This window comes from Ambystoma mexicanum, chromosome 6p (genome assembly GCF_040938575.1).
Source record: "Ambystoma mexicanum isolate Mex_15411 chromosome 6p, UKY_AmexF1_1, whole genome shotgun sequence".
NCBI classification, from domain to species: domain Eukaryota; kingdom Metazoa; phylum Chordata; class Amphibia; order Caudata; family Ambystomatidae; genus Ambystoma; species Ambystoma mexicanum.
The window spans coordinates 1,508,328,018-1,508,355,136 of record NC_090935.1 but is presented as its reverse complement, the minus strand read 5'-3'; the positions used below and the strand labels follow the sequence as shown (position 1 = coordinate 1,508,355,136).

Below are 27,119 nucleotides of genomic sequence, written 5' to 3'. Positions count from 1 at the left end.
TTTGGGACGAGTTCGATGGCGCCCTTTCTGAGCATCGCCTTTACCTCCAGGAGAAGTTGAGGGACGTGAAGTTCTTTCCTGGCCACGGGGGGGACGCGCGGGCACCTTCTTTGAAACTCGAGCGCGTGGCCCCGGGCCAGGGCGTCCAGCACCCAACGGTCGGTGGAGATGGACTCCCACACGCTGACGAAGCCCGCCAGCCGGCCTCCCACCGGGGTGCTTCGGTGGGGGCCCGACCCCACGGCCGGTTCAATCCTGCTTGGACGCGGCCTTGCCGCCTTGACCTCCTTGGCGACGACGGCGGGGTCCGCTAGACTTGCCTCGTCCTCTGTAGGCCTCTTGCGACGACGAGCGGGCCGCTTGACGGTAGGAAGCGAAACCGCCGCCGGAACCTTTGGAGGTGCCCTTGCCTCCGCCGCTCCGAAAGGGCGTCCGTCGTTGCAGGACTCCAAGGGCCCGGGCCGTCTCAGTATCCGCCTTGATGGCCTGAAGGGAATCGTCCACTGTCTTCCCAAACAGGTTGTTCCCGTCGAAGGGCATGTCCAGGACTCTGGTCTGGACGTCCTGCCGGAAGTCCGTAGCTTTGAGCCATCCACGACGTCGAAGGCAAACGCCGTTGCCCAGCTGGCGGAACCCAGTGTCGGCGATGTCCGTCGCCACGGTGATGGCGTGGTCCGAGGCCACCTCACCTTCCTGCAGGATCTCAAGGGCCTCCGCCCTCTTGTCGTCCGGCAGAAAATCCAGCAGGGGAGCTATCTTGTACCAGAGCTCCCTGTCGTAGCGGGCCACGATAGCCAAGGCGTTGGCCCCTTTAATCGTCGTCGCTGCCGACGAGATGACTCTACGCCCCATAGTATCCAATTTCTTTCCCTCGCCGTCCGGCGGGGAAGTCGATGTGGAGGCCGCACCCCCCCCCGCTTTCTTCCTGGCTGCCGCGGAGACGACGGAGTCCGGGGTAGGCTGCGCCCGGAGGCATAGGGGGGCCGTGTCCGGGACCCGGTACTTTTTCTCGTACCGGTCTCTTCTAGCTGGCGTCGTGGAAGGGTTCTTGAGGAGGGAAAGGCCCTCATCCCAAATGTCGTCCAACAGAGGCACTGCGAGGACCGTCTTCCTCTTGGCCTCGCGCCGCTGATAAAGGAAGCCTTCCTTTTTCTTCTCCTCAGGGCAGAGTTGGAAAAGCTCGGAAGCCCTGGAGATCATGGAGTGGAAAGATCCGATCTCGTCGGGCGGAGAGGCCCTGGTGGGAGGCGACGACGGAAAATCCTCGTCGTATGCCTCGTCGTCCGTACCCGTCGCTGCCGTGTCAGTCCCCGTATCATCCCCTCGGGTGGACGGGGAGGAGGGCTGGAAGGGGCGCGACGGTTGAAAAGGAGGTGGTGGATGGATCCTTCTTTTCTTGGTAGGGGGAACACCAGAAGGTCCCGGTTCTGGATCCCCCGACGGGAGAGGTTCCTCCGTCGGTAACGGTAGCCTCGTCCTTATCTCGGAGCATAAGGACTGTATGGCCAACAAAATGGCCGCCGAGTTGTCTTGCGGCGCTGGCAGAGGGGAATCCGACGGGCGAGCAGGGGCCCCGTCGGTATCCTCGACGATGTCGTCGTCGTCACCTGCGTCGGGGTCCATTCCGACGGGCTGGCCTTCTTCCACGCCTAGGCCGTGGCTTAAGACCTCGATCAGCTCCTCTTCTGAGGTTGAGGCCGACTCTACGACGACGCCCTGCCCCCCCTTCTTCTTCCCCACGGAGGATTTCACGGGGGTCCTATCGATGGGCACAAAGGAAGACTCCCTCCGAGGAGGCAGGGAGATTCTGGGCCCTGAGGTCGCCACCACTGGTGCAGCCACCACAGGCTGAGCCAGGGCCGCCGCGACCGTTTCGATAGAGGGCTTGGTCGGATGGATCAAGGCCTTCACCACCTTAGGTGCGCTCACCGCCTTATCCTTGAGGGAGGGGGCACTGCCACGCTCCTCCTCTGCCTTAGAGCTCGACCGGGGCCTCTCCAGGAGCTTCGCCGGGTGCTCGGCCTTCCTCTTACCCGACCCAGAGCGTTGGCTCGTGGTTGATGGTGCCGGGGAGGGTGCGCCCTGCCTGGCGCCCGTAGAGCCCGACCGTTCGGCGCTCCCGGTGCCAGCGGACTCGCGGTGCTTGGCCTTATGTTGGGCCCCCGTCGCCGGGGCGCCCTCAAAGGTCTTAGAAGACCGCTCGGATTTCTTCTTCTTCTCGCCAGACGGGCTCTTACCCTCCAGCCAGTTGGCGAGACGTTGATGGCGGTCCTTCATGGTCCGTTCCGACATGTTGCCGCAAAACGCACAGTCCTTCTCCACGTGCGTCTTGTCCTCATGAAGGCAGTAAAGGCAGAAAGAGTGTTCGTCCTCCTTGAAGACGTTCTGCAGCTGGCATCCAGGGCAGACCCTGAACAGCTTTCCGGGCGTCGAGCTTCCCTTCTCCTGGGCCATCTCCGAGACCGGGCCTGAGAAGCTTCTGGAGTCCTCCGAAGTGTAGCTCGACGAAATCTTCACCCTTGAGGGGCACAGATGAATCCGACACGGGTCCCCGTTGATCGGATGTAGGATCGGTGGAGCTTGAGGCTCTTTTGACCGAAAGAATCGAAGTTTTTTGTGAAAAGCGCGAAAAAATAGCACTAACGCTCGAGAGCAATAGCACGAGGATCCCAACACATGAACGTGCGGTAAAAATCTGAAGATGGCTGCCAGAGGCGGTGCTTAGGTAGAGGGCAGTCATTGGCTGTGGTCAGTATGACGCAGAGACCAGTGATTGGTTATTACTACGAAAGACAGATCAGAAACGAAACTGATACTGGTTTTTTCTTTACCGAGGATTCCCAGCCTGACGACGGGGAATATTCATGAGCATGTGAATCCATGCCAGACCCTCTCAAATCATAACTCAGGATGCGATTGCAAGGGTTCTCCCTTCCCGAAGTTTTCTGCACGGGACAAGGTTGGCCTCCTGAGCACACACTCGAGCTTTCCCCAGCACAAGTCGATGGTTCTGCTCCAGCTATCAGGTTCTCCAATGGGACAAAAGTCGCTTTCCACTACAAATTCTCTTGCCCTTGAGGGCCTGACAGTTCTAACAAACACACAGTTCTGTTCTACAAATGCTTTGGGCGACTGCTTCACCCTTGGGTCCCCCTCTTCTGGGCGCTGACCCCCAAACGGCAATTGGGATTCACTCCCCTTGCTTTCTCTTGATGCAGGATTAGCTTCCCTTACTTTTCAACAGTTTGTAGATCAAAGACTTTCGATTGTACAGAGATTTTGCTTGACCTCCTGTATGAACACTCTGACCTATCTTGGCGGCTCTTCTAAGGCCTTCTGGTATCTTTAGTTTCACTTAAAATGGGTTTGACCAGAGTCTCTCGAGCTAGCACTCACGTGGTGCCAGTTCCCACTGCAGCTTGTTTTCCCTTTTAAAATGTAAAGTTCTTTGAACTTGGCTCAAACTTGCCACTTTGCGCTTCTCATTCAACACAGCCCGGTTCTTATCGGTTCTCCCCTCGACTCACCGGCTCTGATGAACCGCTTGGCTTTCGTTCTTTCGAAGTCAAGGCCGGTACCACAGATGCAGGAATCTCCCTTGCTCCTGCTTATCAGCGTAGGCTTGCGCTGTGTACCATTGACATCTGCTGCAAGACACTTGTGCTTTTGTTCGCAGTTTTAAGTCCTCTAACAGAAAGGTTCCGTGGGGTTGGGATGGAAAGGGTGAGGCCGCTTCTGTACTCGCCACTCGCTCGATTCGCGCCGCCTTTCTCCTTCTCTTGAACTGCCGTGCCTGGTTAGCTGTGCCGTTGTACTGTCTGCCGTGCTCATCCTGTACTCTCTCGCTACACCTTTAATGCTTGTGGGGAAGGGAAAGGGCTGTCAGGTGTATTTGTATTTATTTTATTTAAATTGCGCGCCTGGCCCGAAGGCATCTGGGCATTTCTTGAACAAGGTACAATTAGTTACATAGATAAGTTAACAATTGGTACAGCATTTGCAAAGGTACAGTAGGCGCTTGCATAGAGGCCGATTGCATAGTATCGTAAGAAGTTACACATATTTACAGAAGGCACAGTTTCTTGCGTAGGTACATATATTTACAAGAAGGTACATAGGTTACACAAAGATCAATCCTGGTAGAGGTAGAAAATGTTTACGTGCAAGAGGCAGCACGGTCCTGGTCAGAGAGCCAAGATTTAACTTTATTCTTAAAGGAGTAGTAAGATGGTTCAGATCTGAGTGTGGAGGGTAGTGTGTTCCACAGTTTGGCTGCAAGGACTGGGAAGCTGGATCCCCCAACCTTCTGGAGCTTAAATCTGGGTATCGTTAGTGAGTGGACCTGTGCAGTTCTTAGCGGTCTGATGGAAGTGTGGGTAGTGAAACGGTTAGCAAGGTAGACAGGGGCCTGGTTGGCCTGAGACTTATGAGTCAGAGCAAGGCTTTTGAGTGATATTCTAAGGGCAACAGGGAGCCAGTGTAGGCTTCCACGAGTGTCCGAGATATGCAGTTTCCTAGGAATGCTAAGGGCAGGCCTGATGGCATTGTTATGGGTTACCTGAAGCTTGTTGATGTTTCTTTGGCTAGTCCCTAGGTAGAGGGCATTGCAGTAGTCAACTTTAGCCATAACGGGGGTTCTCACGAGGATAATGCAGTTAGGGACCGTTATGAAGGGTCTACAAGCTGTTATGAGTTTGCATGTGTAGGCTGAGGCTGATACCACAGCATTAGTTTGTCTTGTGAGTGACAGGGTGGAATCACGGTAGATGCCTAATGTTTTTGTATCATTGGAAACCTTAATGGTGTTCCCGTCAATAATGAAAGATGTGAAGGCAGGGTCCAATTTATTGAGTCTGATATGCAAGCCCAAGATGAGTAACTCTGTTTTTTCATCATTTAGGCAAAGTCCATGATGCGCCATCCACGCCTGGATGACTGAGTAAACATTGTTAAGTGCTTTTGAATCAGTTGTTTGGTCACCAGTGATAGGGATGAGTATCTGGGTGTCATCTGCGTAGTTGGTATAGCCGACACCCAGATTGTCGAGAATATCAAAGAGAGGATTTGTAAACACATTATACAGTGTCGGGGAGACACAAGAGCCTTGTGAGACCCCGCACGGGACTGGTGACGGTTCAGCAGAGGGTGAAAAGACGCGCATGGTGCATGGTTCTGTTTGTCAGGAAGGATCTGATCCACGAGGTAGCTTCGTCTGAGAAGTGGGCAGCTGTTTTAAGATGCTGGTAAAGAATTTGGTGGTTGACCTAATCAAAAGCTGCCAATAGGGCCAGCTAACCCTTATCTTTTAAATCCTCAATTTGTGTTTTTAGGTCAATAAGGGCAGTTTCTGTCTGTGTCTAGGACGGAAGCCCGATTGTCGGAGGCCTAAATGTTTGTTGGATTCAAGGTAGGCCTGGATTTGTAAATAGGCTGGCCTGTTCAAGATTTTTTGTAGGAAGGGCACTGTTGTGATAGGTCTGTAGTTAGCAGGGTTGCTAGGATCGAGGGTGGGTTTTTTGATTAAGCATCCTTGAGGTTGTCCGGGACAGTCCCAGATTTAAAGGAAGCGTTAGAAAGGTGGTGATGAAGGGGGCAAGGTCGAGGGCGGCCTCCTTGATGACAGCCGCCGGATAAGAGTCACCTTGACAGTTGGAGGTTTTGAGCTTTTTGATAATGTTTTCCACTTCCCATGTAGAAATGGTTTAAAGGGGTATGAAGATGCAATGGTGTTATATGCAGGAGAGTTTGGTGCTGGATCTGGGAATAGGCTGCATTTTTAGTATTGAATTTAGTTTGCAAAGTGGAGATTTTATCGAGGAGTGCTTTTTGGATGTTGGTGCACCACGAGATGTCAGTGTTGCAACGGTCCAGAGGAGCTATAGGAGACTCAAGTTCTTTGAGGATCTTGAAGAGCTCTTTGGTGTTAGATTCAGCCTGCAAGACATGTTTGTTATAGTCATCTTTTTTAGCTTGGAATATAGCTTCTTTGTAGTTGGAGGATGCAGTAGTCAGTGTATTTTTATTCGTGTTAGATGGGGTACTTTTCCAGTGCGCCTCAGCATTTCTTTTTGCTTTGCGGAGATCTCTGAGATGCGGTGTAAACCACAAATTAAGATAAGGACATGGTTTTGGTTTACGCAGTTTTAGCGGGGCTATAGAGTTTAGTGCTTTTAGGATAGTATGATTATAGGTGTCCACTAGGACTGTAGGGTCGGAACGAGAAGATGAGATATTATTGAGAAGGGGGAAGGATTATAGGGAGAAGTTTCTCCTTTATGATGTCCATCTTGTTGAGGGTGTTAATGGCAGGAGCGATGTTCATTTTAGTACTTCGAGGGGTGGCTATAATTGTGAAGATTATTTTGTGATGATCAGACAAAATGCACGGTGTGACGGACGTCAAGTTAATCGTGCAATTCAAGTCTGCAAGCCAATCAAGGGTTCTCCCCTTGATGTGAGCAGGTTCCTGGATGTGGTGGGTGTTGATAGAAGTTCAGCAGATGGGATCTGAAGGTCCGGAATAGGTCTGAGCTCAAGGGAGCTTTTGAAGATAATGGCAATGCCACCACCTTTTGATTGGTTTGTACTCCTGTCACATCCAATGATGGCGTAGTTGTCTGTTATAGCCAGGGACCATGCTTGGCCATCTGCAGCATGTAACCATGTTTCCGTAATGGCGAGGAAGTCAAGGTCTTTGGTTATAATGAAATCGGCAATGTCAAGGGCATGAGCTGGGAGGGATATGGCGTTAATTAGGGCATCTTTGATCAGAGAGACTTTAGTACTAGTAGGGCTGTTATGCACAATGGTTGGGACATTCTTGTGGGCAAACTTTGGGGAGTTAGTATGATTAAACGCATTGGTGGAATTATCCATGTTAGATGATAATTTGCTATTGGTGCGAGGGTGTAGGCGATACGTTTTATGGCAAAATCTAGAGCCTAGTCTGTGGTTTCTGAGGTAGGTGGCGCAGGGTTGGTTTGACGCTGGTTTGGTTGCAAAATGTTGTAGCTAAAGGGCTAGGGAGGTCAGATAGGGGTTGGTGTCTGGCATGGTGACTATAGGCACGGGGCTGTGAGGGCACAAGGAGCGAGTGGTTGGAGATAGCCGAGGAGATGAAGTTGAAAGTGACAAGAGCTAGCAAAGTTATGTTGTGTATGTTGCATTTGGGCTGTATGGAGGAGCAGTAGATCAGTGGTGGTGTTGAGAGTAAACCAGGGGATAAGTGAAGTGTTGAGGAGCAGGATAAGAGTGAGTGTGTCCAGTGGAGCCAATGCATTGTAACGTATGAGGCAAACTTGTGTTGGTGATCTGATTAGGAGGCAAATGGGGTAGTGTCATACGTAACAGCTCGGAGTAAACACAGTACTGGGGACTAGGAAGACAAGTTGTGGCACTGTATCCCACTTTAGATAGGCCGACAATATTAGTACTAGTGGTGTATCTAACTAGTGTTCGTACTTTAATGCGGACTGTAAACGGGAATGTATGTTAATCCGTGAACTCAAGAAAGTATTGCTGTAAACATTAAGACATAGGGCCTCATCACGAGTTTGGCATTAACCCTTAAATCCGGCGGTAGCGCTGTTACCGCCGGATTTAAGGGTCCGCCAAATCAGGGCTTCAGATGATTTCCCCCCACCACTGAAGTTTCACGCTCACACCGCCGGCGGGAAATCCGCCAGGGGTAAGAGCGCGAAATTTCACCATTGAGGCCAATGGGGCATTCCCGAATGGGCTCAATGGGGAATGGGGATTTCCAATTCCGCCAAACCCGTGATCCGGCGCTAATAGCGCCGGGGGTTTTGGCGGTAGGGCAGATAATGCTGGCGCTATTAGCGCCGGCGTTACCGCCCAACTCGTGATGAGGCCCATAGTATGGAAGGCTGTACTCAAAGGTACGTCAGTTCAATATTAGGACATTGAACACGAGTTCTAGATAATAATGCAGCTAATGGTTGAGTCAGATGAATGTACATACAAGCAGTCAGGGGAAAACAAGAACTAGTTGTAGTCAAGGCCGGTATCATTACACACGTTAGGTGTAAAAAAATATGCTTTGAGGGTCAAATAGGAACCGAAAGGTGCAGAAAGGGCATGGAAAGTAGTTAGCTGAGCTGAAAAGTACTATGGGATAGCTGACATGATCAACAACGGGTTAAGACAAGCCAATGCAAATGAAGGTAATAGAGTAATTTGTTGATTTAGTGACCACTCTAAAGTGGCTGACATGAACAGCGGTGAAAGAGGCAGGTAAATGCCAGTGAAGGACAAAGGATAATTTGTTGGCTAGTGCCCACTATGGGATGGCAGACAAGGACAACAGGGATTAAAGGCAAACAGATGCAGGTAGCGGATAGTTCGCTAAGGTAATAACCACTATAACAAGGCTAGCAAACAAAATCAAGTGGACATAGATAAATGCAGGTAGCAGCGAGCAAAGTGGCCCCAGAGGACTGGAGATCATAATAAGGCACCTGAAATACCCAACACCACGATCGTCAGAGGCAACAGAACGCCGTCTCAGATGAGTGAAGTACTGTAGATTGGATTATGTGGTGGGCAGTCACGCCAGCGTGCTATCTAGCATGCAAAAAGCGTACCGGAATACAAAACCATACAGCAGAACAGTCAAGTTGCGCAGCGCGCATTAAGTGTTCTTTATGCAGCTCCAAACATGTACTCTAGTCGGTGATGTGATGAACCCAGTTAGGATGCACAATATTATAACTAGCCCTTTGCTGCAAATGTCTGAGGTGTGCTTAGCCGTAGTATAGCGTTCGACTGGATAGGAGGACAGCAGGGTAGGTAACAAGAAGATAAACGGCATGATAGGTAGACAGGCTGTCACTAGTTCATTTTGGGAGTAGTCGCGCCAAAGGAGGCATATATGCAAGTTTTAATGTGTCGAGGTCATAGAAGTACATACGGATGTCGCTTGAGCAGCTTGTGGACAAGGAGTAACCGAAGAGCGTGAGTAGATCGATTCTTACCTTGGTGTAATGAGGTTTAGAGCAGTGTAACCGCGCAACCAGTGCGCGGACAGGCGCAGAACAGGGCCTATTCAATCGCAGGCCTCAGTGAGCGGTCCGGCTTCCGCCTACTGGCGGATGTGCTCCAATATGCTTCACCCCCCTGTCCTGACTTCCCTCCTTACTTCCGCTACTTCTCTCCTTCATCCCTCATTCTTTCCCTCATTCTTACACCTTCCTATCTTCCCCATTCTCCCATACCGCCTTCCCCTCCCCCTTGAATTCTCTTCATCCCCCGCCCTGACTTTCCTCACTACTTCCCTCTTTTCTTTCTCTGCTTGATTTCTCTTTTTATTGACATAGGTAAATTGTTCTACATACTGTTTTTGATGGTTTGTCTCAGATTTTGTAATTTTATGCTTCTATGTTATTCTAATGTATTATTGCTGTTGCAATGTAAAGTGCTTTGGCGTAAAGCGCTATATAAACTTAATAAATACAAATACAAATAAAATACAGAAACATTGCCTACCAACGCGTCGGACCGCCATATTGAAAACAGGCAGTTTGAACAAATATCACTGAGCAGTGGCAAATATGATGTTGGATCAAAGAAAATAATCAGGCAATGATAAACATGGTGGACCGGGTAGCTCCAGAACGGCAGTGCTCACCTTCGGATGGCCGGTGTGCAAGAGTTGCACCGAACGAACGCGTCTCAGCAGACCGACATGGCAAGGTCCCTGGATCCAGATATAGGAAAGGGCTCCTGCCCTCTCTAGGTTCAGCGGTAGAAGTGTGTGTGTGGTTCTGATCAATTGCATGACTTTGCCTGACCAATGTATTGGGACATTTCAGGTAAACTGCTCTGGTGTTAGTCCGTTCTCTGCTGTGTCAAGCAAAAGTGTTCTCGTCGGAAAGGGGGGGTTGGGGGCAGTGGTTTTGAATGTCCTACGTGGTAAGATGGGGAAAAGGTGTTGAAAGAAGGAGGATACCGCGTCTCACCCGTCAGTGTCCCACGACCATGAGACCCCCCCCACCCCCAGGTGATCCTACTACACTGGTGCAATTGCAGAAACTGGATCCAAAAGCGAGGACTGTGTCCTGGCCACCTGGATGACAGACCCCGGGGACTAGACAGGGATACCGCGCCAGGTTTCTCAGACATGTTAAGGAGTCTAAACTGCATATCGGGTGCAAATCCACACTTCGTTAACCACGCAAATCTGCAAATTATGGTGCTTGCCGATTGCACATGGCTTCCTTGCCGTCCTTAACAATGGCTAAGAAACCGTCTCTTTCCTCCCCTTTGAGAATATGCTCAGCCGCCATAGAAATGCAGTCCCGTAGAGTGTATGAAAACTTTGTCAAGGCACAAGTGGAGTTGGTCGATTTAAGAGCCATGCTTACAGCAGAAAATACCTTTCTGGACCAGGCATCTACCCTTTTGTCATCCCTATCTGGTGGGATGGTTGGATAGGCTGCCTGTTTTGAGGTAGCGGTTGCCGCCTGCACCACAAGACTTTCTGGGTTTGGGCCCTTCAATAAGTAGCTGGGGTCGCTACTTGATGGACAGTATTTTCTTGTCAAGATCTTATTTACTGCCGGACTTGATTCCGGTGCTTCCCAATTGGCACTTACTCTCTTCTAAAGAGCAATATGGAATGGTAACATGGGATCCTTCTGAGGACCTTTATCAAGGATGTCTGTAATGTCATCTTGTTCGAAAGGGAGGACAGGTCTGCTCCATCCCAGGTAATCCTCACCCTGGTCATCAACTGCCTGTAAGATGCATCTGCATGTTCATCTGACTCAGGCCTTCCAAATTCTAAGTCTGGTGAAGTGTCCACTCCACTGGCTGCCTGTAAATTTTCAAATAGATCTTTCAGTCTGGACTCCTCTGAAATTAAGCTATCCGGGACATTTGGTGTGCCATACTGACAACCAAAGGGCGCATCATTATCAGATGACTCATTGTACTCATAAGGATGTTAGAGATTTAAAGAAATCCTTTCCTGGTAAAGGAGTGAAGGTTTTCTCAGGTAATGGCGTTGAAGGCTTTGAAAACTTTGAACCCGATGCCAGAGGATTCGTCCAGGTCTTCAAGGAAGACGTTTTCGACTTTGATGGCACCGAAGGCTTATATGGCATCGATGGTGCCCCTGGTGTTGAGGGGCTAGGTCACGTTGGTGGGGCAGCTGGCATCAATGGCACAGCTGGCGCTGACGGCCTCGACTTTTTTGAATTATGGCTCGAAGGATCCCTCAATGATTTCTCAACGAGTCGAGGCCTTGATGTGGATCTGGCCTTCGTGCTGGGCTCGAGGACATGCAGGATTTGGCTCGAGCCCTTTCCTTTACCGGCTTTAGAAGGCGCAGTAGGAGCATGGCTTGTCAAGGGTTTTTGGCTCTCGAATATTTTAGGCATTTCTTGCCAAAATGCTTCCCATTCGGCAGGAGTGGAGGCCTTTGTGGGACAAGATAGCTCTTTCAGGAGAGGAGTCGAACGAAATAGGTAACTTATAGTGCCTCTTCTTCGACGAGGAGTGAGAGGAGCCACTCCTTTACCTGGACCTTTTTTCTTCGAGGAGAGTCGCCTCTTGCATCATCAGATCTTCAAACGGGGTAGTCGATAGGGATTTCTTAGGGAATCTACCCACCACCAACTTCCCCTTTCGTTCCCTCAGAGCTTTTCCGGTCACCGATTGACATTTTGAACAAGCCGAGGTCTCCACACGAGACACCACAAGCACCCCTGCACTTCTCCCTCTACCCCCCACCCCTGCACTTAGCACCTTGTCTTGCACGGTAGAATTGTCACAAGGCCAATATAAAAATGTTTTGTTGTTCTACTTTCTTCCATGTTCCCCCTCCCCCATCTTGTCTTGTGGCACCTGGAAACACTTGTGTATGAGCGCCATACAAAGGTCCAATACATTTCTTTTTAAACAAATCAAGAGTTCAGCTGATCAAGCCAGCATTACAAATATATAAAGTCTAACAATGCTAGGCAGCGCTCTATGGGGTTAAAGTATGTACTAAATCATTGGGAACTGCTGAAAAACAATTCTTTAAAAAATACTTTCCCTCCCCTCTAGTACACCCACAGCTTCCTTATATCAAGAATTAGGCTGAACAAATATAGAGCATCTAGTGTGTATGAGACCACTCCTGTACTGGATTAAACTATGGGCAAACCCGACTTTAGAAATCAATTATCGATCCTTACTTGACTTATTAAAATGTGAAGAGGTTCATACCTTAGACTGTGTTTCCCATGTTAAGAGTATGTTTAAAGCTATTGGGCTAGAAATGCTATGGTTCTGCCCAGAATTCAAAACCAACCATATAAAGATTACTTTAAAATACCACGCTTTAGCAGTTGAGATTTAAAAAACTATTAACAGATACATGAACACTAAAGACCTGATTCAGGGAAGCGTTTTATAATGGCGCAATCCCATAAGAAAACGTTCTGTGAATCAGGCCCTATATTGGGTAGTTACTACTGCATACATAAATCCTTTTGGAATATGACGATTATCCAACCTCCCCAGGCCAGTTTGTGAAATTCAGATTAAGTATTTTACCATTGGCAACTTTCACAAAGCAATGGAGTGGTTTAGATATTAACTTTTCAAAAGTTATTAGGAAACTCTTGGACCTTTTACATTTCTTTGCTCTTTGTACCAAAATATATGGAAAACAAATCTTAAAGCATGCTGAAGGAATTACAAAGTGAGAACAATGATGGGAGATCTCTCCGTCTGGAAAAATACTCATTGCCTAGGTAAAATATATGCAGCATCCAATTTTGTATGGAGAGCCTGACTTTTGCGAGAGAAAATGTTAAAAAGTTTAAGTTACAGTATGCCACGACACAAATGAATTCTAGTGAGTTGTCATATTTGTTAAATTTTCACATGATTAACTGACTTCTGGGATAATTGATTTTACTTGTCTAAACGTTCAAGATAGAAATAGTCTTATCAGATTTTATACTTCCATTTGTGATATGCAAATTGTGACTTATGGGTTCTGCAATCATTGTTTTTATACATTGTATTGTATATATGTTGCTTTTATGGAGTCACATCTGAAATAAATCTAAGATGATAAAGATATTTTATTGCGTCCCTGTCTGTCATTTTTCACCTTTTGTTTACCAATGAAAAGATTCCATCTTTATCCACTTTTAGAGAGAGTATAATTCAACCTCTTCACTTTTGTTGTTTTATGTTTAAGCTTCATATTTTATTTATCACATCTCCGATTAGATTGCTTCCTCAGCATTTTACTTTTGTTTTTATGCCAGACTTTTCTTCTTTTTGCCCGAATGCTGCTTCATCTGTGGGGGCATTCCTGCTTATTATGCAAACTTCTTATTCCCCTACTGTTTTATTCACAATGTTCTAACTGCATTTGCACAATAGTTTCATTACCGCATAGGGCATTGCCAGAGAACGTTGTGTTTCATTGTTGATGTGGTTTGTATTGGTTTTACACTCTCCTTTTCAATACAAAATATGTGATTTTGTATATTATGTTGATTCACATTTCCATCAGATCTCAGTATACATTTTATTAACTATAAGCTATCTCAACTGCCAGTTTTTCGTAGAGCTGGACCAGTGCTTTGAGCACTAAATGCAAGGCCCTTAATGAAGAGGGGCTGGAGTTATCGAATTGTCACAGCTGTCATTTATAGTTCTTACATCTGATGTAATGGAAATTTGAATATCTGTAGCTCTTTAACCCGTATGTTAGTTAAATCTGGAGTGGCATATCTATTGTCTTCAGCTTTATTAATAATAACGGTTTTGTTCAGCACTTCACTCTCCTGGCACATGCTTTTGCATCTCATTTTGGATTTTGGCATTCAAGCCTCATTTTGTTTAATAATCGGGGAGCTAGTTACAAAATTCCCATGATTATCTTCTGTGTACTTACATGATGTACACATTGTTATGTGCATCGTAAGGAAGAGCAACAGCTTCACGTTGAACACAAACATAATTCTAGCAATAATATTTTCCACTATATTGCTGGCAGTTACCACATTTTCCATGATGACCTACCTTTCAGTCAGATAAATTCTGTAAAAATAGTTTGGTAATTTTTCTTTGTGATTTATATTTTACCTATAAATGTGTCTGTTTCACTGTTAAGTCCCGCCAAGCAAGGGACATCTTTAACATTATTGCGTGTGTTAACTTGGAAATCGCACTACAAAGTCCTCACACTCAGGATTCCTACTTCACAAGTTTGCATCTCCTGTACCTTTAAATGTTTCAGGTATGTTGTTCGACGTGCTCCAGACAAAACTTAATTGGTCAGAATTAAATATATTCAAATATAATATGGTGTAGAGTGCCAGCCATATTTTATAGATTTCATTTTGGCAAACTGTGCAGGCTCCATTCTCGCTGGGGACTGCTGCAGACTGCACCCTTGGCAGTACCCTTGGGTCAGGAAATGTTTTATATTGGAGCATGAGTAATGCTTCTCTGTACAAGTAAAACACTGGTCCATCAGATCTGATACTATTTACCAGGATTACATCCAAAGGAAAGGCAGACTGCACCCTCTGCTGTTCCTTTGTATCCTTTTCGGTCAGGGAACACCTTATTTTAGAGCCTATACCCCTCCTCATGCTCAGGCGCTGCAGCATAACAGCACACTTCGCTTTGCTGTGTGTGTGAAACGCCATCATCTCCGGTGTGCATTATCAAGATTGCTATCAATATCTGCCACAAACTGCGCCCTTCGGAGTCCCCTCAGCTTTCTATTATTGGGCTGATTACAGGATACTGTCTAAACTGTGCTATAGTCGACATGAGATGGTGTTATCTGAGGTGGGATGTGTATAGTACCCTTCTGCTGCATACATGACATTAGGGCGCTAATGAAAATGAGATTTATTCAAATTAGACATGATTCCCCTCTTGTTAAGATTTCCAAACCCTAACATTTTTAAAAAAATTAAATTAAAGACTAAAAGGAAAAAACGAAATAATCTGAGATGAATTTAAGATCCAAAATATTATTTTTCATACCTCTTTGTGGGACAATCAAGTATTTTGATCAATTATTAATCGAGAGTTAAACATTTCAAGTCGGTGTTAGGCAAGGTTTGAATGCAGTACCCTCTGGGACCACTACTTTATTATTTTATTTCTATTCTACTTATTTGTACTGCACTCCCCCCCCCCCCCCCCTTGCACTTTTTCCCTTCCCCCCTACCCCTGCACTTGCGCGGTCTGAATGACACCTGGCCTCGGAGGATCGTTATCTGTCTTCCCCTTGTTCCCCCCTCCCTGCCTCGTCGCGCCTTGAAACACTTGTGTATAGGCGCGTTACAAATGCCATATCATATCATACAGACAACTAGGACTACAGGTGTGAGCACAACCAACCTTTGGTATAAGTCTGTACCTCACAGTTTTGATAGCGGGCCGAGTAGCCAGGCTGATCTCAAGAGGGAATGTGAGCTGTAATGATGTTACACAGAGGTCTACAATCACAGGTGTTCAAATAAACTCTTACACTCAAGGTTTCTTGGTTAAAAATACTTATTAATGTATTAACCATTCAAAGATAAAACATTCAATAGATGGAGGCCATTATATCATGCACACAAATACACTTCAATACCAATTCAGAAATACTTTTCAAGAGGAGTAAAAGGCAAAGATTAATAGAACATGGAAGGTTTACAAGACAGTGCATTTAGAGTTCACCAGAAGAGTCAATTCAATTCAATAGGCTAGGCCAAAGTTTTGCATAGGACAAAGGAGTTCTGGTAGTTAAACGGAAAAGTCTCTGGAAAGGTTCTTAGGAATAGTTTGTAGCAAGAAGAATCATATATTGGGTCACAAGCTGATTAGGCCCGTGAGTTGGGAAAGTTTCAAGCATTTTCACCGCGAGATGCAAATACTCTCAGTCTGGTTTTACAGTACCTTACAAATGAAGAAAAAGAGGCAGCTGATGACTTCTGTTCCTGGAAGTTCCTGCAGATCTCACTGTTCTTGGGCCTCAGTCGTGGGGACAAGAGGGAGGACGTCGGGGGACTCCTGCACTGCACTGGGACTGATCAAAAAGTTTGCAACTGGCAAATCTTTGATTCTGGTAGCTGTAAATTAAGCACACAAACTGGTGTCCCTCGCCCTGGTTATTCTGTTTCCTGCAGCACTCTGAGGAAAATACAACCAGCTCCGAGATAAGGTGTCCAGGTGGCTTATGGTCGAGTTGATTGGTCCCACCAACTCAAAAGGGAGAAGTCGTCCTTGTGGGGGCTTCTATGTAGAGGTGAACTTGGCGATTTGGACCTGCAGCAGGGCTTCACCGGGCAAACCAATGGTCCAGGAGTTGCAGCAGCCGTACTATTCAAGCTCGTCTTCAGTTCTTTCGTTCCAGTGTTCGACTCTACCGTCCAAGCCAAGAGACTCGCCTTTTATTCAGTTCTCTCCCATTCATTCCTAACAGTCAGCCAGACAATCACCACAGAGGGCATTTGGGTCCCCAAGGAGATTAAGCACAGGGAGTTTTGGGCACCTCCCTCACTTCCTGCCCACCCCAGACACTCGGGCACCAGAGGCGGTCTTCACTCCTGAAGCACGCCAAAGGCGAAGGGAAAAAGGCACCATGCCTGTTTTAGCGCGCAGAGACAAGAGACAAACTCTAGAAAGACCTTTCCAAAAAGAAATGGCAAAAAAAGAAGACCGGGACCTGTTTAAACAAAGGGGGCTCAAGATTCCCTACATGCACAGGTAAACTCGTCTTGGAGAGACAAACAGGGAAGATGCCTAATAATAACATTAACAATCGAAGGCAGGCCCCTCACCTTGGCCACAGTATACGCTCCCAACATGGGTCAGGAGGGTTTTCTGAGGGATCCCCTGAATAGAATAGAACAGCAAGCGGTTGGGGACATCATACTGGGGGGGGACTTAAACATGGCGTGGGACCCTTCCGTAGACAGATCTGGACCCAGACAACGTGATCAAGGCACCCACCAGAAAACTCATGCGCACTATGAGACAGGTTCAGGGGCAATTGGAAACACTCAGAACGAAAAAAGCAGAAAGGGCACTTCTCTACACAAAACACTGGTACTATATGTAAAGGCAAACAAAGCAGACAGACTCCTGGCAAGACAGCTGAGGGGGAAACAGCAGGCCCAGACAATATGAGCAATGAAAGAAGAATCAGGCAAACTTAGAACACAGACGGAAGAAATAGGAAGGATACTAGGCAGATACTACCAAAAATTGTACTCTTTCGACCACCCAAAGGAGGACCTGCAGGAAGCCTTTTTGGCCGGGGTTCACCTCCCTGGATTGACGGAAGACGATAGACAGGCCTTGGATAGGGACATCACCACAGAAGAAGTACATGCAGCAATACAGTCCTTGCCGAAAAACAAAGCCCCGGGCCCGGACGGGTACACCGCCATATACTACAAGACATATAGGGATATCCTCGCCCCGATATTCACATCCCTGTACAATAAATTTGGGGAGAAGGGGGATCTGACACGATCCATGAACGAAGCAAAAGTGCTGGTCTTTCATAAAAAGGGAAAAGAAGAGCAACTCCCTACCTCCTACCGCCCTATAGCTTTAATAAACCTGGATGCTAAACTGTACACGAAGATCTTAGCGACCAGACTGGCCCAAGTACTTCCCAGATTAATCCACCAAGACCAGTCAGGATTTGTTCCATACCGCCAGACACACGATATCAGAAGGGTCCTACACCTAGTAGAAAAGATAGGCATAAAACAAACCCCTGCAGCACTGGTAGCCCTAGATGCCGAAAAGGCGTTTGATCGAGTAGAGTGGTCTTACCTTTTTCGGGTTCTGCAAAAGATGGGAATGGGCAAGGGGTTTATAGATAAGGTCAGGGCCAACTACAACTCCCCGTCCATAAGAATAGCGGTGAATGGAGGGCTATCGGACATAGTGTACCTAGGAAGAGAGACGAAGCAAGGGTGCCCGCTCTCCCCCCTCCTATACGCTATCTACTTGGAACCTCTCTTGGCAAAAATGAGGGATTTGGCGGAGGTGGAGGGAATAGAGATGGTGGGGATGACCCACAAAGCGGTGGCCTATGCGGACGATATGTTGGTGGCCCTAGGAGACCCAGAGAAGTCCCTCCCACACTTAATGGAAACCATAGAACGATTTGGAGAGATTTCAGGGCTGAAAATAAACAGGCAAAAATCGGAGGTGTTGATTCTGGCGGGGAATAGAGAAAAAAAATCGACTCAGTGGCCAGACTGTCAACTGAAAATCGCCACCTCGGGCGTCAGATATCTAGGAATCACCCTCACAGACCACATAGACGAATTGTATTCCCACAACTACCCGCAAATCCTAGAAAAAGTTAAAAATTACCTGCTAAAATGGAACCCGTTAGCGATTTCCTGGTGGGGGAGAATCACGGCAGTGAAAATGACAATCCTCCCCAAACTAATGTATATGTTTCAGTCCTCCCGATAAAGCCCCCACATGCCTTCTTTAAAGCACTTAGGAAAGCGATTTCCAAATATGTCTGGCAGAACAAGACCCCAAGAATTTCGGACGCGGTATTGACAGCTCATAGGAACGAGGGGGGATGTGCCATGCCACACTTCAAAAAATACTACGAAGCGGCCCCGCTGTGGGTCATGAGGGATTGGATATCGGAACAGGGGGAGAAAATCTGGGAGAGGCAGGATCGGGCAGTAGCGACAACATCCACCAGGCACATGCTATGGATCAATAAAAGATTCCGACATGCAAACACCCACGAAATAATGAAAACGGCACTGGGGGTATGGGACGCCGCCACGACAAACGAAACCTTGACCAAGGATCCTGCCCCGCTCATGCCAATATTCGGAAACCCCGAATTCCCCCCGGGGATGGACAGGGGAGCTTTTTCGCAAGTGGGAGGAAGGGGGGTGCAAGATGGTGGGAGATATGCAACAGAATCAACAGATCAGATCCTTCGAGGTTTGCAAAACTCTCTTGAATCTGACACCAAAAGAAAGATATAAATATGATCAGATACATCATTGGCTGAACACTCCCCGAATAAAGGAAGCATTGACCGGGGACCTGACCCCCTTTGAGAACTACATCATTACGCACTCTGGATCCCGAAAATTTGTTTCCAACACTTACAAATTTATTAATGAACAGAAGGAACCTACCACATGGCTCTACATGAAGAAATGGGAGAAAACCCTGGGCTACGCACTCTCCAAAGAAAGGTGGGAATACTTGTGGGGCTTGATGCCAAAACTGACAAGAGCCATTCAAACGAGAGAAATGTGGGTGAAGATGATGGTGCAATGGCACTATACACCGGAGAAACTGAACAAAATGTATGCTACCTCCCCGAATATCTTTTGGAAGTGTGGCGGGCTGGGAGATTGGAAACATATCTGGTGGGACTGCCCGAGGATAAGACCATACTGGGGAGAGATAAAGAATCAAATGAGGGGAATGTTCCAGGGAACACCTGGGAGAAGAAATATGGCTAGGGGGCTTTTGGGATCCAAAAGACAAAACACTAACTACCCCGCAGAAATGGAACTTTATGGGCCTCCTAATAGGTGCATGGTTGGAAATTGTGAGGAACTGGAAACACGAATCCCCACCACTGGTCGTTGATGGGACACGAAGGGTCTGGTCACACCTGGCTCTAGAACTAATAATATATAACATCCAAGGAGATCATGGGAAATTCCGAGAGGACTGGGGAAGTGTATTGGAATTCCTTCAAAAAGAATATAAAGAACAATGGTGCCCACACAATATAAGACTATTGGACTTATTCACGTGAACGAGGAAAAGATCTCCAACATAAAACATACACAGACTGAGTTATGCAGGTTGGGGGGGGGGGATTTCTTTGTTTTCTTTGAATGAAGTTTGAACCTTGTAAGGTATAACACTGTGCCAATAGAAACTTAATAAAAACATGTTTAAACAAAGGTGGCTCAGACGCCATCTTGAAAAACATGGCTCCCGCGATTTAACGCTACCGGAGCTACGAATAGTTCGCGGGTAGGAAAAATCATGGTAAAACTGTACCATTGTAAAAACTGCTGTTACCAGTCATTCTGAGAGGAAAGGGTAGCATTTGACTGCTACAGGAGTATCGGGACACAGGGAATACTAAGTAACCCTCCTGCACTCTATTGTAAGATAGGCTGTGCTGGGTCTAAGAATTTAAAAAAACGAGTAAAGTCAATTTAACTTTACTTTCTCTGGGAAACAGTAGTTTATCCCAGAGAAGGTATTTAAACCTAGGGAAAGCCTAAAAGGCTTTCCCGTGCCACTGCACTGAGGGTGCTGTGTGACACAAATGAAAAGAGGATGCCTATGGAGTTGTCTAAAACTCCATAACCAAAGAAACAAACAGAATTAAAAAGTTCAAATTCCCAAAGTTTAGCAAAAGAACTGGAGGGCTCTAAGGTGGAAGGAATTGGCACGTTTATGAGAATTCTTCCTCGCAGTCGGGTGTAAAAAGTCACTGTTCCTTCAATTATCACCAACAGTCAACTATCACTATGTGGTAGAAGCAAATTTTGAGGCCTCAACAAGGCGTTAAGTGGCAGGCAAAAGGTTTGACTAAGGTAGGAAATTTGTTCGATGCTATAGGATCTTGTAACACATTTTGTCTATGACGAGGCAAATATTCCATGGTGTTGCTAAAAAATCATATGTATATATGATTGTAACATGCTGTACATTGTAAGGCTATTGGCAAACAATATGTGGGTACTTTAGATAAAACAGTACTACAAAAGTTTCCTGGGGTACTAAGAATGGGAACTGCTTTCTACAGATTGCTGGCCTTTTATATCGATAGCAATGATGGTTAGTCACATATTGATAAGCACACAGTTGAAAAGAAAAGAATGCACTAAATGTCAGTCAGGGCTTCAGGAATTATACATTTGTTTTTCCAAAAGTAGAGTACATCTATGGCTAGAGATGGGGAAAATTAGCAGCATAATAGTGGAGACCAAATAATAGAATATTTTACAGATGAATTAACCAAAACTGAAGTTTACTATTAGTGATAGGTTTTCATAAAGTGTCTTTTTTAATTTGATCAACTTTATAATAAAGTGTATTAATTCATGGAACTTCATCACTTCTTTTAAAAAAAAGCGCTGCCTACACCCTACTAACAAGTAAAAAAAGTATACCCAACAATTGCGCTTCACCAGGTCCAGATCACCCACACTTTCTGGGCTTGCTTATTTACCCCACACTACCTACATGCAATGCTGTACCGCATAACCCAGAGAAACAAGATGTATAGCGATTTACAAACTTGACATTTACATTTTGTACCTTTTTCCGATTCAAACTCAGTCCTAACAACATCATATCTTGCGCATCAGTTGGCCGAACTGCATTGTTCTTTTCATTTTCAATCTTTATGAGTTATATCTTGTATTTGCACCTCCTCCTGCTGATCAGTTAGCTAACATCAACTTTCCTTTTCTCTCATCCCTAGCTTAGTGTATTCTCTTGTTTAATATAAAACTGAACAATCACTACTTGTGTTTATTTCCAAAGTGAATCGTTTCACCAAAGCGATTCTGACAAAGATTCTCAAATATTGCATGCAATTCATAATGTAATGATAGATCTCATACTTACTAAAACAGTGAATTTACCGCTCAAAAGTTCTGAACGCAGTGGTTCTTCATCAGCGTTTATATTGTAAATGCCTTCCTTTAATCGAGTGTTCTGCCAAAAATGTAAAAATTAGCTTAATTGCTTGTACTTCTACATCAAGTAGACAACTGCTTTTTTGGAATTTTGTGGTCAAACACTTTTGTAGAAACAGACCCATCCGCTCCCACCTCCCACCCTAAAAAACATACCACCCTGGGCACAGGAACATTCCTTGAAACACTTGTGTATAGGCGCGTTATAAATGCCATATCATATCTATCAACTTTACATTTGAGGTTTCTACTCTAGGCTGTTTAAAACTCTATATCAAATAGATTTAGGGCCTGTAGTCTTGACGGGCACATCAGTATGCTCATCACTGGCATATCTTGGAAAAGGTGTCCATCGCCTGGCAAATTTCGGATTCATATCATGTCTGATTGCAGGTATCTTGTCCATGGCTAAGATTTGCCAAAACTTTGCTGCCCATAGTAAGGCTCACAGTGGTCCTGTTTTTTTCTACATCAAAGCTGTAGCACGTTTTGCTGCTTCGGTTCCTGTCCTAGTATGCTGCAGATGCAGTGACTGCAATGTTCCCTCTAAACTGTGCGCATGTGCGCTTGCCCAGCTTCCCTCTGGGTGCCGCTCAGAAGATTTTTTGCAGCGCACACAAGCCATTCCCACCTATGCAAAAAGATTTAATAAGGCACAAGCAGCAAGCCACAGCAATCACCTGACATTTGCTTTCTATTAATACAACTATTCAAGATATCCTGGTTTATTTCATTACATTCCCCTACTATGCAAGCGTGACCTAAACAATCTAAAAACCCTAAAAACAGACTACAGCCACAAGAGGTAAAAACCAATATGAAAAAGTGTCTCCATGAACAGAACAATCTAACTAAGATATGCTTACACACATTAACCAAATACTGTTCCCTCCCCACCCATGACTCCTGTGATTTACTCTACCACATGTTTACTCTAACCTCTACCCCAGAACATATTTAGATATTACCAGGCACCCTTGACTCTTCCTCTCTTGGCTCTGAAAGGTTACCAGACATGTACCTACATCCACTTTTTTATGTTTGTTGTAAATTGAATAACGTTCAAGCACCAGAATGTCTGTTATTCATGGTGCCTTATAAAAACTTCCCTTTTGGAAGGCCTTCGAACCACTACCCTGGCACCCCTGAGATGACTCTGGAAATTCAACCCTGACCCTCCTCTAAATGCGTGGGTTGCTGCAGCAATCCCAAATCATCTTCAAATCCTGCTGCATCATCTACAAGGCTGTCGCCCTGAAGTCCCCAAGCTACCTCAATGAGAAACCCTGCATCTTCAGAGGCCTGTGATTCACCAGAAGTAAGGAAATTTGAAGACTTGAACTCCGACGGTGCAGGAAGGAAAGAATGAGAAGAACAGCCTTCTCTGTCTATGCTCCAAGACTCTGGAATCTCCTCCCATCAACGTCAGACTCACCTCATTGCTGATACAGTTCAGGAAAGAGCTCAAGACCTTCCTCTACAAAGAATGGCTCCTCTGTAACACGTGTCTACACACCCTCCACTCACCACCGTACCGGAGACTATGATCTGCTCCCCACTGTCTCCTCCCCTCGTTGCTTGTAGATCCTTTGCTGGAAATTACCCTCCTTTGCCCTCCTCTGTTAGCTATGACTCTCCTTTTCTCTGCTTCCCTCACTGTGGTCTTCCCCCCCTACGATTGCAAAGCACTCTTTTGCGTCCCAAAGCACATTCTGTGCTCAATAAATACACTAATAAAAGCATCACCCAGACTATGTAATCCAATTATCTCTAATATCGGATACAGACTGTAAGTAAACAGGCTACTTGGATGAGTAACCTCATGCCAGGTTTCCTATTCTTAGTACACGTCACGCAAGTGCTTTGAAATTATATATATGATATTTTATTTATATCGCGCCCATACACAAGTGTTTCAGAGCACGACCAAGCAAAGGGAGGGGAACAAGGGAGAAACAAAAACAACAATCTTACTAGGCCCAGTAACATTAAGAAAGCACAAGTGCAAGGAAAAGGGGGAAAGTGTGTTGAAGGGGGAGAAAGTGGATATTGCGGAACAGAGGTGGAAAACAGAATAAATAGTAAGTGCAATAGATAAATAAAGGCAGTGAAAAGTGGTAGTGCAGCCAGCAAGTGGCAAGAGCATGATAAGTCAGATCGAGTATATCTGATAAGTGACGAAGAAAAATGAGGGGCTGTATGGTTACAGATATACAGATCCCAGTGCAAGGGGTAGCCAGGAGGCAGTGCAGGAGAGAGGCCGAGTGAGCAGGTAACTGGGCCCACCAGGATAGAGGGTGGCCAGGTGCACGGTGCAGAGAGAGAAAAGTAGATTAGCAGGGAAGTGTAGGGGCAAAGGCAGAAGTGAAGAGGAAGGTCTTGAGGTGCTTCCGGAACTGAAGATGGTTCTCCTCAAGTTTCAGGGTGGCCGGGAGGCAGTTCCAAAGGAAGTCCCCAGCCGAAGACCGATCTGCCCCCAGCTCGTTTCTTTGAGAAACGATTGACCCTGAGGGAGTTAGAAATGGAGGAGTGAAGGGCTCGAGAGGGGCCCTTGCAAGTGGTGCCCTTGCAAGTTAATGCATTATAACACTCAAATATTAATTTGCTCTCTAAGGATTTTGAGTAGACAAATGTCATGCTGAGTCTCCTACTTTAGCATTGCTAACATTACACTATAAGTGGAGAGCAACATTGCAATGTCATTTACTTGGCCTGCAAGGGATAATGAATATGGGCTATGCCTGGTATTACTCATCTATAGTATTAGGGCAACAGATATTCAGACAGTAGAATGCTGTTCACACAATTTGCTTCCTTTCTAAGTGTTCAAAGTTGCATAGACTAACAAATTATATTTTAACTCGCTTCTAGACAAAAATTATTTCACTATATCCAACGCTAAAAGGGTGGGATAAGTCGCAAACGATCTTGTATGCACTGCAAAATAAATATGTACATGCAGGTTCATGACATTTTCTTAACATGCATATAATATCATAGGGAGGCACTAAATATCTTTTGCTTGTAAATTATTACGGGTAAGCAAATATCCCAGGGAGTGTTTCACTGCTACAATCCATTTTTCAGTTCCCTGTCAACTAGTATTGGAGGTTAGCACAGACACCAGGGAGCGGTATACGTGAAAGGGCACAGGAGCACACTCCTTGCGGGCGATGAACAAATCAGTAACTTTCAAAAACCAAGTCAGTTGTTTCGGCAGTACAGTGCAGAATATGGGTTTGCTGAAGGAAAGGAAACTCTAGTAACAGTCTAGGGAACTGCACTTTCTGTTTCTTTCTATGCTCAGCTGCTAAGGGCATTTCAATATACACATTTGTTCGGTTATTGTCTCTAGCATCACCCTGCATCTTGTTCAACTGTTAACAATGAATTGCAGAAGGATCAGTAATTACAGAAGAAGGCTCTCAAGCTGCTGTACCTCTGAGCATTGATGCTATTAACCTAAAAGGCATATATGTGTGATTTTCTTCATGGCTCTATAAGAAACCTCAGTAAAGCTCTTGTTAAATTCTGTCTAGGCTTTGGTGAGGAAGGGTGGGCAAAACTATAAGCTGTATTATATGCCGTATTATGTGCCTTGCTATTTTACTTCCTATGTCAGGGTTACAAGCAAGGCTCTGATAGGAATTTGCTTCCTACTTGGAGTGAAATGATTTTTCAGGGAGTAAAAAAGTAATTAGCTTTGCCAACAGGGATACTTTATGCTTGTTAAAAGATGTTCTTTGCCCTTAAAATTCATCTTGAGTACTGACTCAATGCCGCCTGGCAGGGAGAATAGTCGTCGCCCGCTCATGGAAATCCATGGATGGTCCCCTCCTGCCCCTGTGGTGGGTGAAAATATGGGATGTATTGGTCGCAGAAAAAGTCACAACAGCCAGGGCAGTTCACCTCCACCGTTTTCGTAACATTTGGGGCCCAATCCTGGATTATGACAGAGAATTCCCGGCCCTGACCTATAAACCTCAATTGGCCCGGAGGGTCTTGGACAATGAGGGCGTTCCCCGGGAACAGGAACAATGAACCTGGACATCCGGTACCCAACCGGGCTCAGTAACTGTGGGAGAGAGGGGGCGGGGGAATGGGACATGATCTTAATGTGATGTATAACATGCTTCAATGTAAATCTGTGCTGTTGCCACCCTGCCGTGTTAAAAAATAAACATATAAAAAAAAATTTTTATCTTGAGATCAGGCAGAAATAGTATTAGTGTTCCTTCCTATGCCACTGCTCTGCTGGTCACTGATTCTGTGGTGCAGTTGTGATGCAATTACCATCCTTACACAAATTATCAGAGGCACGTTTGCCTGGCCCTGGAGTTACTTCATTAAATTGGTACATGAAGTCCTATTGGCATGTTTTCTGACACGTTCAGTTGCCATTATTCCATCTGCAAATATTGTATCATGTGCCATTATTGACAGCCACATCAGTTATGAAAAGAGATATTTGCTTTTTCCAGTGGCATAAAGCACATTTTCTGTGCACAGGAATACTTTTGCTAGCTACTGTGGCATATCTTGAGGTCTTGAACTGGTTGATGTGTTCTCTTTATAATCACATATAAAAATATTAGTTTTAGCCTATGTGTTTGGAAAGGTTTTGTAAAATGCTCCTTTTACTCAGATTTGTAAAGAATTGTAGTGGTTGAGAAGGGGCAATTCCTTTCGAAACTCTCTTCCGAGATGGCAGATCACCAACTACTCATGCTCACAAAGTGGCTTACCTTGGTTAGTCAGTTGTGCACATGGAAAAAAGAATGTGCATGAAAGGCAACCAGTTCCGCAATTAGAGAAAAATAATTAGAGGGAACATTGGCAGTGAGTGTGCTATCTTAACATCTTGCCAGTTGAAAATGTTCCAGCATTGAAAGAAATAAGAATTTGCTTGTTTGAGCCCCATCGCAGCGTTACACTACCTTTTTTTAATACAAAGGCAACCTGTTGGCCGCATTGTAGAGGGAAATTGTAGTTTGTTGGCCGAATCGCACCGTGTTAGCTGATTACCTCTTGGGTATTCCAATCAGGGGCTTGCTTGTAAAAGTTGAATTGGTGTAGCCGCAGCGCACCGTGTTCTAGCCCATTGTTCCTACATTCCTCTTCCTCATTCCCTTTTCCCCTTCCACATCCCTCCACTCCCCGGCCCCGTTGCCCGATTGGCCTATCTGCCCTTCTTAACTGGTACTTCAACGGCCGCCCCTTGCCCGTCACAGTGCCCTCGGCTAAGGGCCCTGAGGCAAAGAACAGCTCCACAGAAGCAGTTCCAGACGGTGTTAACTGTTGTTCGCTTTGGAAGCATGCAGCGTAGCCGTCAACCAGCAGCGACTAGCATGGTAAGTCGAATCTGGGTGCTTTTGGATTACGGCTGTGTTAAAAATTAGGCTTTTCCCT

General features: G+C 46.0%; 1 protein-coding gene across 2 annotated transcripts in view; it reads right to left on the bottom strand.

Moving 5' to 3' along the window:
• The window catches only part of LOC138510587 (tyrosine-protein phosphatase non-receptor type 9-like), a 1,111,802-nt gene that overhangs the window by 901,264 nt on the left and 183,419 nt on the right, over window positions 1-27,119 (bottom strand). For both annotated transcript variants that reach the window (XM_069626356.1, XM_069626357.1), the window contains exon 3: window positions 21,640-21,729. In XM_069626356.1, coding sequence (XP_069482457.1) covers window positions 21,640-21,729 — 90 coding nt within the window. The remainder of the gene's footprint in view (window positions 1-21,639; window positions 21,730-27,119) is intronic.